The following is an 18,214-nucleotide window of genomic DNA, read 5'->3' on the forward strand; positions in this document are numbered from 1 at the left end:
TCTCCCATCAAAGGCTCTGCAACACAGACATCCTCACTCCAGATTCAATACTAAGTCGTTGAATTTCTACCCAAATAAAGGCCTTTCACACCACCCCCGTCGAACTGGACTGAATCACCCCACTTTGTCTCCTCTCCGATGGTTCTTGCATCGTGGCATCGGCAGAGAGGAGATGCTCAGATTCCGACTTGGGGACAAAGATGAGGATTGGATTTGAGAGAGAGAGAGAGAGAGAGAGAGAGAGAGAGAGAGAGAGAGAGAGAGAGAGATATATTGCAAAGATGAAGCAGCTTCCAGTGCACACTACGTCTTCCTCGCGTTCGTCAAAGCTTTTTCGTTTGTTTTCTCAGTCACGTGTATTTCACGTGCTCTTTAATAAAAAAGGAGTGAACAAGTCATCAGCTCATTCAATCTCAACCCTTAATTTTTAAAATGAAATATGAACCCTTAGATGATTGGCTGTACCGGTACAGCTAAGGCACCACATAATTTTCCTACATTGAGTTAGATCAGTTGATCAAGTCAACATGTCCGATCCTTTGCATATGAATTCGATCTCATTTTTATTAATTAGAGTACTTTAAACTATCACTTGTGTTTTGAAATATGTTGAGAATGCAAAGCCATAACAGTTTTACCAATACATGTTCATCGCCACACGATGGTGACCAATGGCAGGAGCGGTGGATGGTGTTGATGCTCTCGCACTTCGTTTTTGCTTTGCCGTCACAGCCTTTACATGGTTAACAAGAAAAATAAAAATAAAAATAAAAAAAAAAAATTGGGCAATGTGGAGTAGTATTTGGACTTTAGTTCAAGGCTATTATTCATTCGGCCAAAAATTAAGCCGGATGCATTCAATCATTATTGGGGAACAGTCTCAATACAAGAGCTATAGACATTTCGTGCGACTTGTACTTAAACGAGTCACTGATGAGTAAAGCTTCCGTTCATCCAGTTCCAAACAAAGGCGGAATCAAGAATTTTTTAATTGGTGGATTAATTAAAGTTATTAATTTAAAATTTAATAATTATATTTTTTAATACTTACAAATAAAAAGTATATATTAAATTATATAAATTATGTTAATTCATAGCTCTATTGATTAATTCTTAATAATCTCTAACATAAAATAAATACATATTAAATGCAACCGAAAACACATTATTAAAATGAAAGTATGTTCAACTTGATATTGTACATATTTTAATATGTATTTTTATTGATGCCCAACAATTAAATTCATAAGGAATTAGAATTTTTTGATTTTAAATTAATACATATTGGCTATATTTAGAACAATCCAAATATATAGTTTCTAATTCTTAACTAAATAAAAATGGGGAATTTCAAAATTTTCTGAAATTTTGACTGATAAATTCTTGAGTGATTAAGAAAAAAAAATGATAATTTTTTGTGTGAAAATTCAGCTAGACGATACGGATGTATATACCGGCGGAGGATATGATCTAGGAGATGTGTTAGTTAACAAATTGTAACGTGGTTGGAAACGTTATTTGAGGTCTAGATGTAGTAATTATTTAAGCTGGAAAGATAGAGAATTAGGGAAAGGCACTATGAAGAAAGGTTGATTTATGGGTGCTTTGGAAATTAATTATAAGATTTTGGGGTTTCTACTTCTTGGATTGTGTAAACAAGAAGGTCATTGATGACCAAATAAAAGAATTGAGTGTTTGTGTAAACAAGCAGGTCAGTGAAAAGTATGTAATCCTTAATATGATTAATTGTGGTATAGAGATGTAGTAATTATTTAATCCCAAAACCTTCTTGGGCCAGCTACGGTGGGCTGTAGCCCATAGGGTAGCTCCGCCCGTGGTTTCGAACAATCACTTGTACGCATGGAAGTTTGTTCGTTGTTAATATGATCAGGAATTCATTTGTATATAAAGATAGGGTAGTTCCGCCCGTGGTTTCGAACAATCACTTGTACGCATGGAAGTTTGTTCGTTGTTAATATGATCAGGAATTCATTTGTATATAAAGTTACGAACAAACTCTTGCACGCATGAATAATTATCAATCACCGATGTGATGTAGGACTCATTGGTATCCAGCGTCAAACAACCATCTATTCTATATGCTGATGGACAAATGTGTTTAGTCACTGTTAGTGTGTTTGATTTACTTAACCATAATATACAATTGTTTTGACAACTCGTACGACCAACACTAGGAAGTTTTTACTAAGGGGGACGAAGCACAATTTTGCACGCAAACAATATACAATTAAATGAATCGACAAAATATTTTTCTAGTTTTTCAGCTAGTCATAATAAGCCACAGAAGAAGAAAATGAAAGTACCATTTTGACCATTATTGTCACTTCCAAAACTTGCAATTCTCTCAGGAGTAACTTGCCCATCACTACCGTTTATAAAAATTTAGAAAATTAAAATTAAAAAAACAAGTGACAGATGTGAGCCAATTAGTTTCCCAATAAAATAAAACAATTCAACAATCAAATTATTCTTCTTTTATTTATTTATTTATTTTATTTTTCTTGGGTCAAAATTCAACATCAATAATTCCCTGTCATTAATTGCTTCTTAAACTCCTCTGCCTTTGCCATATTCAAGAGAGATTGATTGAAGAAGAAGCTTGATGAAAGTTTATTGGCGTGCACACTTTTGTAAAAGGCTAATTTGGCGCAGCATTTGATAAAGGAAAATTATAAAAAGAAAAAGAAAAAGAAAAAGAAAAAGCTTCCGGATTCGCAGGGGGCCCAGCTTCACCGCTACAAGCCCAACTAGAGGAGTTCCCATTTGCTGTATATACACCATTATTAGTCTCTATCTCTCTCTCTCTCTCTGAGTCTGACGCATGTAAATTTTCTCTAAATTCGTCAAAATCTCAAACTCATCGGAATTCAACAACATAGTCTCAGTTTCAGTGAGTATATTGTTTATCTGTAAAAATGCTTCTGACCCTTTTGTTTATTTATTTAAATTTGTAATTTTTCTTTTTAGTCTCTGTTCCGTTGAAACATTTCAGGTGAAAAGTTGAGAAATTTTTCATGTGGATGCTATGCTGTCTGATGATTATCATAGAATGATCAAATTGGGTAGAACCCATATAGCTTTTTTGTTATTGGGTTTAACAGAAAATTATGAAATAGTTGAATTACTAGAGGTAAATTTATCTGTGCTTCTCCGATTTCTCAGCAACCAAAGGGAGCTTTGGATACTTTTATTTATGTTCCATTTGGTTTCTGGGAAAATTGAAGAATCTGAAAGAAATTGAAGTGTTGGTGCCTTTAAACCGCACGTAAGGGTAAAAAACTTTTGATGCTTAGTTATGAAGTGTGAGAATTGTAGTAAGAGTAGTGCTACCTTGTGTTCCTGTAAAAACGTTTCAGTCACGCTTCGTAATGTCATATGAGATTTTGAGCTAAATGAACAGAGAGGGGAGAGGATCTTGGGGCTCAAAATAATTTTATTAACATATGCTTTTCGATTATTGTTTGACACTTTTTCAGCTGATAGGGCATATACATATCTGATTCACAGTGTGCCAGTTCGCCCGTGGTTCAGTGGCAGAACTCTGTTGACAAATACTCCCTTGCAATTAGAAGATCATAGGATTCTTGTTCATTTGTATGATTTTGTTTAAATTTTTTTTTAATGGTGACCTCAATTAGAAATTTTTCAATAATAAAAAATCACTTCAGATCGAGGAATGGCTAAACAAGTTGTCGCCGCCCAACCGTCAGTTTCATTTGAGTATGAGCTTTTAGATGGTGATTCTGATCACCTAAGGACTGTCGTAGGCTCTACAGACCAGAAAAGTCCGTGGATTGAACCTTCAAAGTTGAAACTTAGACACAGAATTGGGCGGGGACCCTTTGGTGATGTTTGGTTAGCAACCCATCATCAGTCGACTGAAGATTATGATGAGTATCATGAGGTGGCTATCAAGATGCTTCATCCAATTAAAGAAGACAACATGAGAATTGTGTTGGATAAACTAGAAGATATGTTCCGTAAGTGTCAAGGAGTAAGAGGTGTTTGTTGGCTACATGGAACTTCAATAATCAGTGGAAAGGTGAGTGACATTTTTGTACTCGAAGCACTATCAGTAGATTTCCATACATATATGAGTTCTAGCTTGCTAAAATCAATTCGAGTTTGTACTCTCAGATATGCATCATAATGAAATTATATGAGGGATCAGTTGGTGACAAAATGGCTCAAATCAGAGGAGGAAAGCTTGCACTTTCTGATGTTCTGAGGTGATTTGAGTCTTGATTAGACAGTAAAAAAATCCTCAATTTTACTATTTTTCTAAGCTTTCGGTGCTCAGTTCTCACTTGGGCTATTGGTTACAGGTATGGGATAGGGTTGGCTGCGGGGGTTTTTGAACTACATTCCAAAGGGATCTTGGTTCTTAACCTAAAACCTTCTAATGTTCTTCTAAATGAAAATGACCAAGCAATACTTGGAGATTTTGGTATTCCTTATCTATTGCTTGGCATTCCATTGATAAGCTCAGATATGACTCGGAGGATCGGAACGCCAAACTACATGGCACCTGAACAGTGGCAACCAGAAGTACGAGGTCCAATATCCTTTGAGACCGACTCTTGGGGTTTTGGGTGCAGCATTGTGGAACTGTTGACTGGTGTCCGACCTTGGGGTGGGAAATCTGTTGATGAAATATCTGATTCAGTAGTCAGAAGGCAAGAAAAACCAGATATACCAAGTGGACTTCCTCCTGCAATAGAGAATCTTCTTCTTGGTTGCTTTGAGTATGACTTGAGGAGTCGCCCTTTAATAACGGACATATTGAATGTATTTAAAAGGTATGTGTCTCTTCTATGTTTATATCCTGTTTTGAGTTTTTGAGATGATGAATATAATGATGCCTTTCTAGGTAGTTGCAGGTACTCCTGTTAGGTTGCTTTTCACTTATATATTGCTCTTCAGATGATGGGTTGGGATCTATAACTTGCTGTAGGTCAGGGGCATATACAGTGCCTGTTTAATATTGGCTGAAGTAGCTTATATAAGTTGAGAGAATGATCATAAGAGTGAATGATTCATATTTAGATTTGTTAAGCAATATTGGGTACAAACTACTCTACCTCTAATACATGTACTTGATGATAGGACTCTATCTTTCAACTTAGATAATAACCAAGATTGGTAATAAAGCCACCGTCAAGGATACATCAGTAATTGTAACAGATTCCCCAACTAACACTTGACACGTGGCTAACAAACTATCCAAAACTGTTTTACAGTTTTGGCTCCAACTCCTAATTCCTATCATTTGATAAAAACCTCATTGTTCTTAATAACCCAAATCAGAATATATGCATACAAAGCAGGTTTTATGGTGTGAAGTATTGATTTTTAAGGTACATGTGAGCAGGAGAAATCACTTCGTTGTGTGTTATGTGGAACCATATTCATATACACTTCGAAAGATTTAACTTATGTTTGTATCATATATAAATCTAGAATCATAACTAAAAGTGTGGTTACCTTTTTCAGTATAGGCAGTTCTTTAGGTCCACCATAAACAGTCTCTTCATTTAGAGAATGCACATGTGCTTTACAAAGTACAAACAAAACTTTGCTGGTTCTTGTGCCCAGCCAGATTCGATCATGCAAGGTTTTTAATATTAATGCTTAATTAAGTTGTTATCACATGATTATTATATGGTTGTGGAAGCCTTTGTATTGCATGAACTTTCTGTAATTGCATAGAAAGCAAAAAATTCTGAAGAAAAAAAAAAAAATTGCAAAAATGACTTCCCAGGCAACATTTCAAATCTCATAATTTAATATAGAGAATATGCATGTAGGGTTATCTCTGCAGATGTTGAAAGAAACCCTTTGTAATGGGTTGGTCAATATCACAAAATTTTGCAGATGCTTATTTATGCCCCTCTTCATATAATTATATAATCAACTGTGTTACTGCTTGCTGCTTGTTTTTGGGGGGTGAAATAGAAGTGTTCACCGCTTGTACCCATTTTTATTAATTTCTACCACACTAGCAGCTTGCAGAATGCAATCTCCAGTGGTGGAGACTGGACAGGTCTTGGGACTAGAACAATCACGGAGAAATCAAGTAGCACTGGTTACACGGAGTGGTTCCTTTCGAAGGATCATCTCCAAGTGGGTGACACAGTGCGTTCCAGAAAGCCAGCAAACTCCTGCAAACCTGAAAATATGTATGTCCCAGAAGGCACAGTAGTGGGTGTAGAAGGTGACACAGATCACCATGGGTTTGTTTTGGTGAGGATTCATGGCATCCATGACCCATTAAGGGTTCATGTTTCAACACTGGAGCGGGTAACTTTTGGCTTGGCAGCTGGTGATTGGGTGCGCTTGAAGAAAGAAGACAAGAAACACTCACCAGTAGGTATTCTTCATTCCATCCATCGCGATGGTAATGTAGCTGTTGGATTTATAGGGTTGGAAACTCTCTGGAAGGGGAATTCTTCAGAGTTTCAAATGGCAGAATCCTACTGTGTGGGTCAGTTTGTTAGGCTGAAAGCTAATGTTTTGAGCCCTCGTTTTGAATGGCCTCGTAAGAGGGGAGGGATATGGGCTACTGGGAGGATATCGTGGATCCTACCAAATGGGTGCCTTATTGTGAAGTTCCCAGGAATGCTGACTCTTGGGGATGAGAACTCGACCTTTGTAGCTGATCCTGCTGAAGTGGCATTGGTTACGTTTAATACTTGCCCGGGAATCGTGAAGAAGTACCAACATCTTGAGGATTTCCATTGGGCAGTGAGACCACTTCTGGTTGCATTGGGGCTATTCACAGCCATGAAGCTAGGCATCTTTGTTGGGTCAAAAATGGGGAGATATAAGGTGAGGAAACAACAGACTGGTGCTGCACAGAATGAGAATCAACACACAGACGGTCAGAATTCCGGCAATCCGGCATGGAGGCCTCCTAACGTGGCAAATATCCTTTTCCGAGAGGGTGCTTCAACAGGTCTTACTCGGTAGTTTTATGCACAGTTCATCTGCCCAGAGCTAGTGAAGTTTGCTGTAAATCATACTTATCTGCTGTAACTAGTTTGTTGGGTAGTATAGGGCATCTTACTATTTAACTTCTGCGTGCTGGAGAGCAGCAGAACAAACAATTATCAGTGTCAAATTTGGGGCAAACAGATTCGCTCGTTATGTATATAAAAATGTAAATATGTTAACTGACTTATTTGTGTGATTAAGACTGCAATGTATCCAACTTTGACCCATAATTTTATGGGGTATCATTTCCTGGAAACTACGAAAGGACAAGGTCGAAGCTTTCCATGTGAAACAAGCCTGTATCGCTTGAAGGTCATGCTGCCTTTCAAGTTTCAAGAAGAGAAAATAGCTTGAAATACAAGAAAATCAAGTATAAATCAAGGAACAGGAATCTCTATCGACCCTTTGGTTTGGTGCTCATCTTCCCATCTTGTGTTTTATGTTCAAAGCAAGTCGTTTTGTTGTTTAAAAAATACATTGAAAATAAGAAAACACCAACTAAATTTTATACAACTCATAAGTCATATTATACAACTCATAAGTCATATTATACAACGTTTAACATCTCGACATTAGATGCTATTTATGGTGGTGAGTGGTGCAAACAATCACTTCTACCAAATCTAAGAAAGTAGATCGGTTGGATATCTGTACAGAACACGATATCAGGTCACTAACTTCTGAATTACCTCTATTGCCCTGCAGGCCCTGCTCTTACAACAATACCAGCCTCTTTCACAAGCTGATCGGTCAAGGCCAAAATCCGGGAAACTTCTGTTGTAACCTCCGTTAAACATTCATCATTCTCCGCCGCACTTCTGCTGGGATCAGAACCATTTGGCAGGAAGATGGTGGTATAAGCATCAGCCTCAATGCTCAAGCTAGCCTTATGCAAAAATTCCCCGCTCATTTCTGCAAGTTTATGGAGTGCATTGGTTGCTGCTTCAACTTCCAGTTGGGCTGCCTCAATTTGAAGCTTCTCGATTGCCAAGTCTCCGATACTCTTCTCCCCTAATCTCTCTTGTGCCAAAGCATATAGCTTTCTCAGATCATTAGGATCTTCGGCCTCTTCTTTCATTTTCTTTACTTCTTTTTCTTTTGCATCTAATCTCCCCAGAACCATCTTAAGCTCCTCATCTTTGATTGTGAGAGCCCTCTGAAAAGCTAGGACTTCCATTTCTTTTGTTCTTAAGCTGTCCCTTGCTAATTCAAGCTCAGTTTCAAGCGGTTTTATCTGCAACCTAAAATCATCAGCTGGATTCTCCAATAGTTGCTGCAGTAAGTCTTGGCCCATGTCATCAAACGTTCTGGGTGCATTGGAGTCGTCATCCTTGATGGATATAACCAACTTATTAGTGAGCTCTACAATCCGTCCTACCACAGTTTCAGCTTCTGAATATTTCAGCTTTGTGTCATTCAACTCATTTTGCATTGTGTTTACATGTTCGTCTTTCTCCTTGAGCATAGTAGTTGCTTGAATAAGCTGGTCCTCTTTACTGTTCAAAAGCATCTTCAGGTCTGCAATTTCGTTGTTTACTTCCTCAAGCTTATTCCTTGCATTTAAAAGTTCCAAATCTTTTTCGTCCAAAATAAGCTTAAGTGAATCCTGCTCAGATTTCAAATGCTGAATTTCGAGCTTAGCCTCCACCATTTCTGATTCTTTAACCTGAAGAAGATCACGCATTTTCCCAAAGTCAGCATTTTTCTTGTCTAGCTTCTTTTGGAGCGAAGAAATCCCATTGATAGCCTGATGCAGAGAGTATCTCTCTTTCTTCAACAGCTCTTGTAACTCTTCCATAAGCTCCTTCTCCATGGATAAATCCCGTTCAAGCTCCTTTTTTTGAGCCTCTGCAACCTTAAGCTTTGCTCTTTCACTCTGTACTTCTATTTGGGCATCTTTCAAAGTTGTTAAGTAAGTCATAACACTTCCCTTGTGTTCTTCGAGCTCTTCCCATTGAGTTTCCAAAAGCTTCTCTTGTTCTTCCATTTTCTGTCTAGAGGAAGCCAGAGATTTCTGAGAGGAAACCAACTCAGACCTCACATCAGCGAGAAGCTTCTTCACTCTTCTGAAATCCTCTAAAGTTTCATTAGTTTCTCCAGCATGTCTAGATGCTTCCTCTGCTAGTTTCTTAAGTTCTTCCTGTGCCAATAACCACTCCATTGTTTGCTTCTCCAACTTTTCCTCTGCAACTTTGAGCTTCTCCACTTCAAGTTTCCTTTGCATCTGAGAAACTTCCAATTCTTCTTCTTTCTCCTGTAGAGATTTCCGGAGTCCTTGAACCTCAACTGCTTGTCTCTTGACCACTTCATTGGCTTCATTCAGCAGGTGAGACTTGGATTTAAGCTCAGACTCAGTCTTAGCAGCTTCTTCACTCTTTAGCAGCAATTCATTTCTCATTTTGTCCAATTCCTCTTCTTTCAAAGAAAGTGTGGACTGTGCAGCCGCGATCTCCTGATCTCTCTCTCTCAGCCGAAGCTTTATGTCATCTATGTGCCTGGCTTGGGAAGCTAAGAGGAGATTAGCCTGCTTCAATTCCTCCCCTATTTTTTCATACCTACAAGAAGCTGCAGCAATTTCTTTCTCCCGTTGCTCCAGCTCCTCCTTTGTGCGGTGTAATTCACAATGCTCGAAGAAAACCGTTCTTTCAGCATCCTGCAAATCTTCTTCCTTCTTCTTCAGTGCTGCCAATGCAGCATGAAGATCAGACTCCAGGATTTCAAGGTTAAAACCTAGCTGGATATCCTGAGGATGATGAGAATTTCGGTTCATCTGTTCTTCCAGTTTCTGAGTCTGTGCAAACAACCTCTCAAGAAGAATCCTTGCAGGTTCCGATGCTCCATTGCCACTAATGCTCGACTTCCTATTATTTAAGACCGATCTAATAATCCTCAAGGAAGAACCTTTTCGCTTTGTGGTAGTTATAAAAGCTACTTTATTCTGCTTCCTGCTGAACCTAAGGGAGCATAACTGCAAAAATGTTGCATCCGTATAAGTAACTACTCTTCTGATAAGAAACCAACCAAGCATTAAAGTACAAAGCGTTTTTCGCAGTCAAAATTCCTAAACAAAAGCAATTAAATGGGAAAAACTGAAATCACACTGCATGGCAATAAACAATGATAGCTAACCGATATCACAGACCCATGCTGCAGGAACACATCAATTTCCAAAACAGTTCAACTTTGTCCACACTAATCTTAACCCCTGCCATTTGCATAAAACCCTAATGTCCTAGAAAGCTCCCAAAAAATTCATTTATTGACATTATAAACCCTAGCTTTTACTTCAATTGGAAATTAATGAGCAGCAAACAACTAGCCACTTCCAAAATTTCATTCATACTCACCATATTTCCCTACTTTCTTCTTCTACTTTCACGCAAACCAAACGCAAGTTATGGCTATTTAAACCTACAAACACACACGCAAATGCATACATACATATATGTAGAGAGAGAGAGAGAGAGAGAGAGAGAGAGAGAGAGAGAGAGAGAGAGGACCTTGCCGTAGGATTGAGAAGAAGAGGTGGGGAGATTGGAGCGAGAAGCGGCAGAGAAGGCCATGGTTCAACTCTGGAGCACCTCAGGGCTCCGCCATCTCCGTTGGATCGATTTATGATCTGAGCCAGCGATTATCCATTTGAATCAAATCTTTGGGTTTATACCAAAACAAATTAACTTCCGACCGAAAAATTAAACGCAGAGAATCTAAAGAAGGAGAGGGTCCGAAGCTTCCGGAGCGAAACACAAGGGCGCTACAGGCTCACGTTAGCATCCACCAGTGAGCCTGGGCCTTTCTGCTTTAGCTTCCTTCACTCTTCAGGGGCTTTCTGGGTGAAGCTATGTTGCGCCTTAGAGATAAAAATTAGCAAAAATCAAATCAAATCAGAAAATGACATATTGGATAAAAAGAATCCTACGTGTCAGCCGACGTAACATGGGAGGACAAATTGGTGTGGAAGCGCCTTGGGCTGACACGTGTGATAACTGGAACCATGAATGTGCACGGGAATTAATTACGTACACAACAACTTGTGCGTCAAAAGGGTTCTATTTCAAAATCTTTTGATTTTATAGTTATGAACACAACAAGACGTAAGTCAAAAGAGTTTTGGGATGCCAAACTTAATTATTTGCAAGATTATATGGTAGAAAATGCGATGATTTTGACTCAACCGTGATAAGTAGGACATGGTTTGATAAAGACAAATAACATAAATCAAATTTAAATATAAAATTTTAAGAAAACTTCATAATTTATATAAATAGGTTTTTATCAATAAACTCATTTTAGCATGACATAATATATAAAAATCCGTATAGAGTCTATTTGGAGTGACAAACTCAAAACTAGCCGCTTGTCATTTTCTAATTGCCCTGATCTCTTGGACCCCTGTAGTCCAAGAGATTTATGGTCACTCACCGTTGGATGTAAATTCAACGGTTCACTCATTTATGACTTGAATCGGATAATAATCATTTATGTCATATTGCATTTATATATATCATTTTAAACCATTGGATTAATATCCAACGGTGGGTGACCACAATCTCTTGGACTCCTGTGGTCCAAGAGATCGGGACTGTTGCTTCTTATAAAATTTTAACACACTAAGAACTAATTAAAAAAACGACAAGTGGCTAGTTTGAGTTTTTCTCTCCAATAGGCCTCAAAGTCATGACATTTGCTAATGGAACTGAGAATTATAGAATTTGGTTACCTCGGATGTAGACATGTACAGCATAGTTCCCTTCCATGTGAGGAAAGTTCTGGGCTGAGCGCTTGGTGAGAAGTCCAAAAATCCGTCACAATCAAAACATCAAACACTTAGCCGACAACACGATCGAAAATTCACAACTATACCAAAAACAAAGCAAAAAGAGAGAAAATGTATTGCAATTAGTAGTTACCAAAGGAATTGGGGCTGTTGAGTAGTGACAAAGGATGTGGGGGTAGAGGAGAGCTCGATTCTTCGGAGGTGGTGGTGGAAATTTATGGAGGGCAATATATTTATAAAGTATAGCGGCGCTAATTTTTAAATATATTCGAATATTTAAAGAGTATACTTGTGCGGCTATACGCTTTAAATATTCTTTAAATAATTTTTTTTTTCATTTAAGGCGTATATACGCGCGGTTATACTATTTATATATATTTTTTATTTAAATAGTATGGACGCACTGCTATACTATTTAAATATTTTTTTTATTTCACTAGTATAGCCGAGCGGCCATACTATTTAGATATATTTTTTATTCATAGGACATCCGCCCGGTTATACTACTTAAATTTATTAAGGATTATAGCCGCGAGGCTATACTATTTAAATATATTTTTTAATTTAAGTATAGCCACCCGGCTCTACTATTTAACTATTTTTTAAATTTAAAGAGTATAGCCGTGAGGCGCTAATATTTAAATAATAAAAAAATTTGTTACAGGAGTATAGCCGTGCGGTTATACTATTTAAATAATAAAAAATTTGGATTTTTTAGGAGTTATAGTTCCTGAACTTATACCTGAATGACATTTTAGTCCCTCAATTGCAAAAATGGCTGTGATAATCCCTCAACTCTACTTTTGTTAGCATTTTTTGTCTTGGTGTTACTTTTGTTAGCTATTTCCGTCATTTTAAGCACCTGATGCACTGTAGAGAGTCAAAAATGACTTTTTGCAATTTATTTGTCATCACAAGAAACTTCACTTTCAAAAGTCTCCTAATTGTAATCTGGTCATTTGCATAAGCCCACGTAGACCCGAACCCAATCAAGTGAGAGCGTCTTATAAGCCCAATTGTAAGGACCCAAACCCAATGAAATGAGCCCATGACACCGTTGCAATAGCACATGATCGGACTTGTAATAGTCACACAACAAATTTATGCAATACATAAACAAATTGGATTATTTGAAACTAATGAAGAGCTTCAATTGGGGAATCCTTAAAATAAATTTATTTGAGAAACACTTTTGTGAAGCTCATTATATATTGTATTGTATTTTACTAATTTATATTGTTTATTTTTTAGATATTTACTCAAAGATCATTTATGTAAAAAAAAATTCAAATCTGAAACCGTTTATGCTTGAATCTTATATAAAATTTTATGGGTATGTATGTATGTACAGACCCGTGAAACATCATTCTCTTGTTGACTTTAAAGTATATATTCTGACAAAACTTAACATTATCAATCGTTCTTATTGTCTAACAACATTAATATCCACATATATTAGCAAAAAAAGGTTTCCGTACATACATACGTACCCACACAATTTCATATAAGATCCAAGCACAACGAATCTAGTGCAAAACACTCAACATCCAATTTAAATTGATTGTCTAAGTTTATGTCCCCAACTTTTCCTAAAAACAACCACTTTCTTTAATCTCAATGTCATTATCAATATGGCCATAATTTAGTGCCCAAGTAGGAGCTCCGGGAAAACATGATTGGTGAAAGGTGAGACCACATGTATCCATAGCCCTAGCCCACAAATCTTCCACTTCGTGCATCTAGTTATGGAGATCAAGAAAATAATAAAATTAAATACAACTATTCACGATAACCGATGAAAATCACATTAATAAATCCACAACCTAAATCTCCATGATAATCCTTTTTGTCTCAATCACCAATCACCAATAATGAAGTTTTTTTGAGGACCTTTCTTATTGAGAGGGGCGATATAATATACTAAACTCACACACACTACACGAATGCTATGACTCAAACCAAGAATCTTGCCTGAATGAGTAAATACTCTAACCCACTACACTAGTGGGTCATTTGCGCCAATAATGAAGCTTAAAGCATAAGAAAATGAACATTTTTTAACCCTAAAAATTTCGTTGTCTCGTAAAAAAAAAAGAGCTAAATTAACAACCGAAATGAGATTGTCTTTTGATATGATATCTAAACAAGAAGCATAGGTGGACCCAAAATGAGCACTTTTTTTGTAGCTAGGAGTGTGACTTACTCAGATAAGGTATTATAAATTTACAACATGGTCGCTAATAAACCAAAACATGTCATTATTTAAGTGAAAGAAACAGCTAAAATACACTATCGCCTAGTTGATTATCTTATTATTATAAAGTTGAAGATTTGGTTAAGGTTAGGTATTAAGGGAGATGTGAGGCCATAAAGGATAAGCCTCATAATAACCTCATGGTACGAGGTCCATGACTAATTAATTAATCATAAACAAGATCATGCGCTAATATTAGTAGGTCCCAATCCCAAAAGGATTTGATTTCATATCAACCACAAAATTGTAAAAAAGGGGTAGGATTAAGAAATAGAGGGAGGAGGAGAATTTACTCTTTGATACCAAATGAAAGAGTATTCGACTTTATGCTTTGCATGCTCCTAATGAGGGCATGTTTTTTTTTCTTCTCTTTTTTTATCTTTTTTCTCGTGAATGAAAGAATAAATAACGAAGTTGGCTTATGAAAAAGAATATAAATAATTCGAAGAAGAGGGTTGAAGAAGTAGAGTGGAGTGTGCGGACCTTTTTCTCTTTTACACTTTATCCTTTGCATTTGACTTTGCGTGTAAAATAGAAAAAGGCAAAGATCTTGGATGATATAGTAGGCGATATTGATTTAGACGGCCATGATGGAATCCTAGAGTACGTTAGTGGATCTCCACCATCCAAAAGCAGCCACCGTACAAGAAGACCTCACTCATAAAGATGGAAGGAAGTGATGAGATTGTAATCTAATAAAGAGATTTTGTTTGTGAGGTTTGAGTTTTTGAGATTTTGGGGAGAGAGAGAGAGAGAGTAGAGAGTAGAGAGTAGAGTGGTCCTCCGTGCGTATCCAAGGAGACCTTAATGATAATGTTATCATGTTTTTTGATGGTACACTCGCGTGCATATGAACAGCGATCCTGTACGCTGATCTTAATTCGTAGGGCCCACCCTCTGCTCCCACTTGCTTTTCTACTGCATTTATCTCACTTGCTAATTTACTTAAATTTGCTAAACACAATTGCTAATGCATGTTAGAGCAAAATCTAATCGTTGATGCACTATGCATAAATATTTAAAAATCATCTTATTGAGTTCAGAGCCTTAATGTTATAGCAAAGCAATAAGGTCGCTCTTAGTGGTTCGAACTCAATTGAATTTTTTAATTAATCTGGACAATGTTTTGGACACTGTTTGATGAACTTATAAGTACTAAAATTAGACTTATTAAATTGAATAACAGTCCACTATGTTGTGTTTTACAAATTTCAAACTTTTAAGAATTAATTTGACTTCAATTTAATTCAATTCAAATGAGTCACCAACGAACGAGAGCCTTGAAAAAAATATATGTACACATCGTTTCGCACGCGCCAGGTTGAAAACGAGACATGGTTTCCACTAGCTGGGAACAATGGCGTCACTCGTATCTACAGCTGGGGCCCGCAACAATAAAGTAACAATGGTCAATAGATAAAAGAGACAAAGTAATGGGTCACTGATCTCCAAACGTGGCACGCTCGCAAAGCTAGTTAGTGCCGTAACTCCTTCATCATGCCACGTGTAGGGTGCACATCAGTTCAATTAGATTTGCTAGAGCCACACAAGCACGTAGTAAAAAGGGTGGGGGGGACCACCTTGGGACCACCTCCAAAATCTGTAAAATCTCCTGCGGCTGGATTCTTTGCCAATACTTCGCCGTCAATTTGTGTGGAATGACGATAATGCTCCTTTACCTCGTTATTCACAAAAGTGCACGCCGGGCAATTGGGCGAAGTCACAGTGGAATTGGGCGCTGGTATTGTTTTTACAGCGGCACCTAGCACTGATTTTCACAACAGGAATGCTAGTCTCCTTTGCACATTCTCTTTTGTTTTGGATTAATAAGTGTTATTCTTTTTACATTTAAAATAATATTATTAATATATTATATAAGTTAACTTTTACTTTTCAAATTTATTTTTATTAAATGTATTCAATTTATTCAAAAAAAAATCACAACTTTCTTACCATCTTATTAATTAAACGTCAATTATTTTTTTAAAGAAAATGTCAGCTTTTTAAAAAAAAGAGAAAATGTCCTTTTTTTAAAAAACACAAAGGACTTTTTTTTTTCCTATCTAAACCCTTTGTGTTTTTTTTTTTTTGGTTAAAAAGGACATTTCCTCTTAAAAGCATATATTTTCTTTAAAAAAAATAATTAACGTTAGAAAAAAATTAATAAGATTGTAAGAAAGTTGTGATTTTTTTTTGTTGATAAATTGAATATATTTAATAAAGATAAACTTGGAAATCAAAAGTTAACTTGTATAATATATTAATGACATTGTTTTAAGTGTAAAGAGAATGACACATGCAAGCAAAAAATGGAGAAGGTGCAAAGAAGAAGGTTAGAAAGAAGATTGTTAGCATTCCTCTTTTTGGAAATAAGTCTATTCTAGCATCACAATTTATAAACAAATCATTCAAGTTCAATTCTTCAGGAAAAATTCATGTTATACTTTCAAGGGTAAAAGTTGTAACACACTAAGAGTATATTCATAAGAGTCTCTAAATTTTAGCTGAAATAGCTAGAAAGTCAAATAACCAAGTTTGATGGAGCTGCGTTTTCTCCTCATTTTAGCCAAAATGGCTAAGGATCAGAATATAGCAACTCTACTGGAGATGCTCTAAGAATCAGAGTATAGTAACTCTGTTGGAGATTCTCTAAGAACCAATTAGAAAATGACAAATGATTAGTTAGAGAGTTGGTTTTTTTTTTTCTTTCTCCAAATAGACTCTCTAACGATTTTTGTATAAAATGTAATATTCGAATGAGTCTATTTATAAAAAGCACTTTAATTTACCAATCTTTCTAACAAATTTTGATTTGTCAACACAACCTATTACCAATTAATAAAATTAAGAGTTTAAAATAAAAATAAGCATTTATTTAACTTTTTGTGTGTGGTTGTTTTAAAAGAGTTCTAAGTGTTTGTGTGACAAATTTCAAGCTCAATATATGAATAATTTAATGGTGTGACGTGAAACACGTGTGAATGTTGAGATTGAATAGTAGGCAAAACATACAAGTTTAGATTTCAAACTCAATATTAATTGGTAATGAAAAAGCCAACTAACTCATTAGTCCCCATAAAATTTCTTAATTGTTGAACGGGATAGATCGTGGCCGTTGGATTATGGGTTGCAATAGTAAATGGAAGATCGGGGGCATAAAAACTTTCGTTTCTCGGATTTGGAAAACGTAGGTGAAGTAGCTAGATACACTCAACAGGGAAAAACATCCACAAGTCAGACCTCTCTCTCTCTCTCTCTCTCTCTCTCTCTCTCTCTCTCCCTTTTTACTACGTCAAATTATGGCGCGTGATACCTTTTATTTTTTAGTTTTTGCTACCACCCCTCACGAATTAATAATTGATAAGTTTATATATGTACACTACACATCATCAACTAATAGAATAGGTGATAAACAAGTTTTATCTACAATAGATATACATTTTAAAGAATCAATACATACTAATATAATTTTCAATATGGAAAATAGTTTGTTGTTTACTAAAGTTTATATTTTTCTATAAATAACTTAAGAAGCAGTACAAAGGAAAAATTTATTTAACTTGAAATAGAAATTGAAACAGGAAACATAAACATGACACATTCAATGTAAGATCCCACATCAACTAACGGAGAGGGGTGATGTGCCTTATATGTGCACACCTGCATCTATCTAGCACGAGGCCTTTTGAGAGCTCACTGGCTTCGGAATCGTAGGAACTCAGAAGTTAAGCGAGTTGGGGGCTAGAGCAATCTCAGGATGGGTGACCCACTGGGAAGTTGCTCGTGAGCTCACAGAAACAAAACCTTGCGGGCAGAGAGGGGGGCCCAAAGCGGACAATATCGTGTTACGATGGAGTTGATCCCGGGATGTGACATTCAATAATAATCTCTACAACAAGGGGACTTCAATAAGTTTGAAACGGCAACTAGGGAAGCGTTACTCATGCTTTTCACTTAATTTATTCCACTTGTGTATGTTGAAACAGAAACTACAGAAGCATCATTCAAACTTTTTACTTGATTTCTTTCACTTTTGTAAATGAGTATAAATAACACTTGTTTTAATAATGTAATTAAAAAAAGTTGAAATTTTGCGAAGAACTCAAATAGTGCTACTCTCTTCATTCATTTGTGGCAAAATATATAAATGCAAACATGACATTTGACTA

General features: G+C 36.4%; 2 protein-coding genes across 7 annotated transcripts; one reads left to right on the forward strand and one right to left on the reverse strand.

Annotated features, from left to right (window-relative positions):
* The first annotated feature begins 2,782 nt into the window (after window positions 1-2,782).
* LOC117615567 (E3 ubiquitin-protein ligase KEG) lies at window positions 2,783-7,259 on the forward strand. Of its 6 annotated transcripts, none has more exons than XM_034344704.1 (5): window positions 2,783-2,911; window positions 3,690-4,063; window positions 4,159-4,250; window positions 4,347-4,820; window positions 6,024-7,259. In XM_034344704.1, the coding sequence occupies exons 2-5, from the start codon at window positions 3,698-3,700 to the stop codon at window positions 6,988-6,990; spliced, it is 1,899 nt and encodes a 632-aa protein (XP_034200595.1). In that variant the 5' UTR covers window positions 2,783-2,911; window positions 3,690-3,697; the 3' UTR covers window positions 6,991-7,259. The 6 variants fall into 6 exon arrangements, with proteins under 6 accessions (XP_034200595.1, XP_034200874.1, XP_034200803.1 ...); XM_034344983.1 differs by having other exon boundaries at window positions 6,027-7,259; XM_034344912.1 differs by having other exon boundaries at window positions 2,801-2,911; window positions 3,529-4,063.
* Window positions 7,260-7,470: 211 nt separating this feature from the next.
* Window positions 7,471-10,908, reverse strand: LOC117615479 (myosin-2 heavy chain, non muscle). The gene is made up of 2 exons (XM_034344596.1): window positions 10,515-10,908; window positions 7,471-9,982 (listed from the first exon to the last, which is right to left on the reverse strand). The coding sequence occupies exons 1-2, from the start codon at window positions 10,575-10,577 to the stop codon at window positions 7,706-7,708; spliced, it is 2,340 nt and encodes a 779-aa protein (XP_034200487.1). The 5' UTR covers window positions 10,578-10,908; the 3' UTR covers window positions 7,471-7,705.
* Between the last annotated feature and the right edge of the window lie 7,306 nt (window positions 10,909-18,214).

The sequence above is a fragment of the Prunus dulcis genome, chromosome 1, assembly GCF_902201215.1.
Source record: "Prunus dulcis chromosome 1, ALMONDv2, whole genome shotgun sequence".
Lineage (NCBI taxonomy): Eukaryota > Viridiplantae > Streptophyta > Magnoliopsida > Rosales > Rosaceae > Prunus > Prunus dulcis.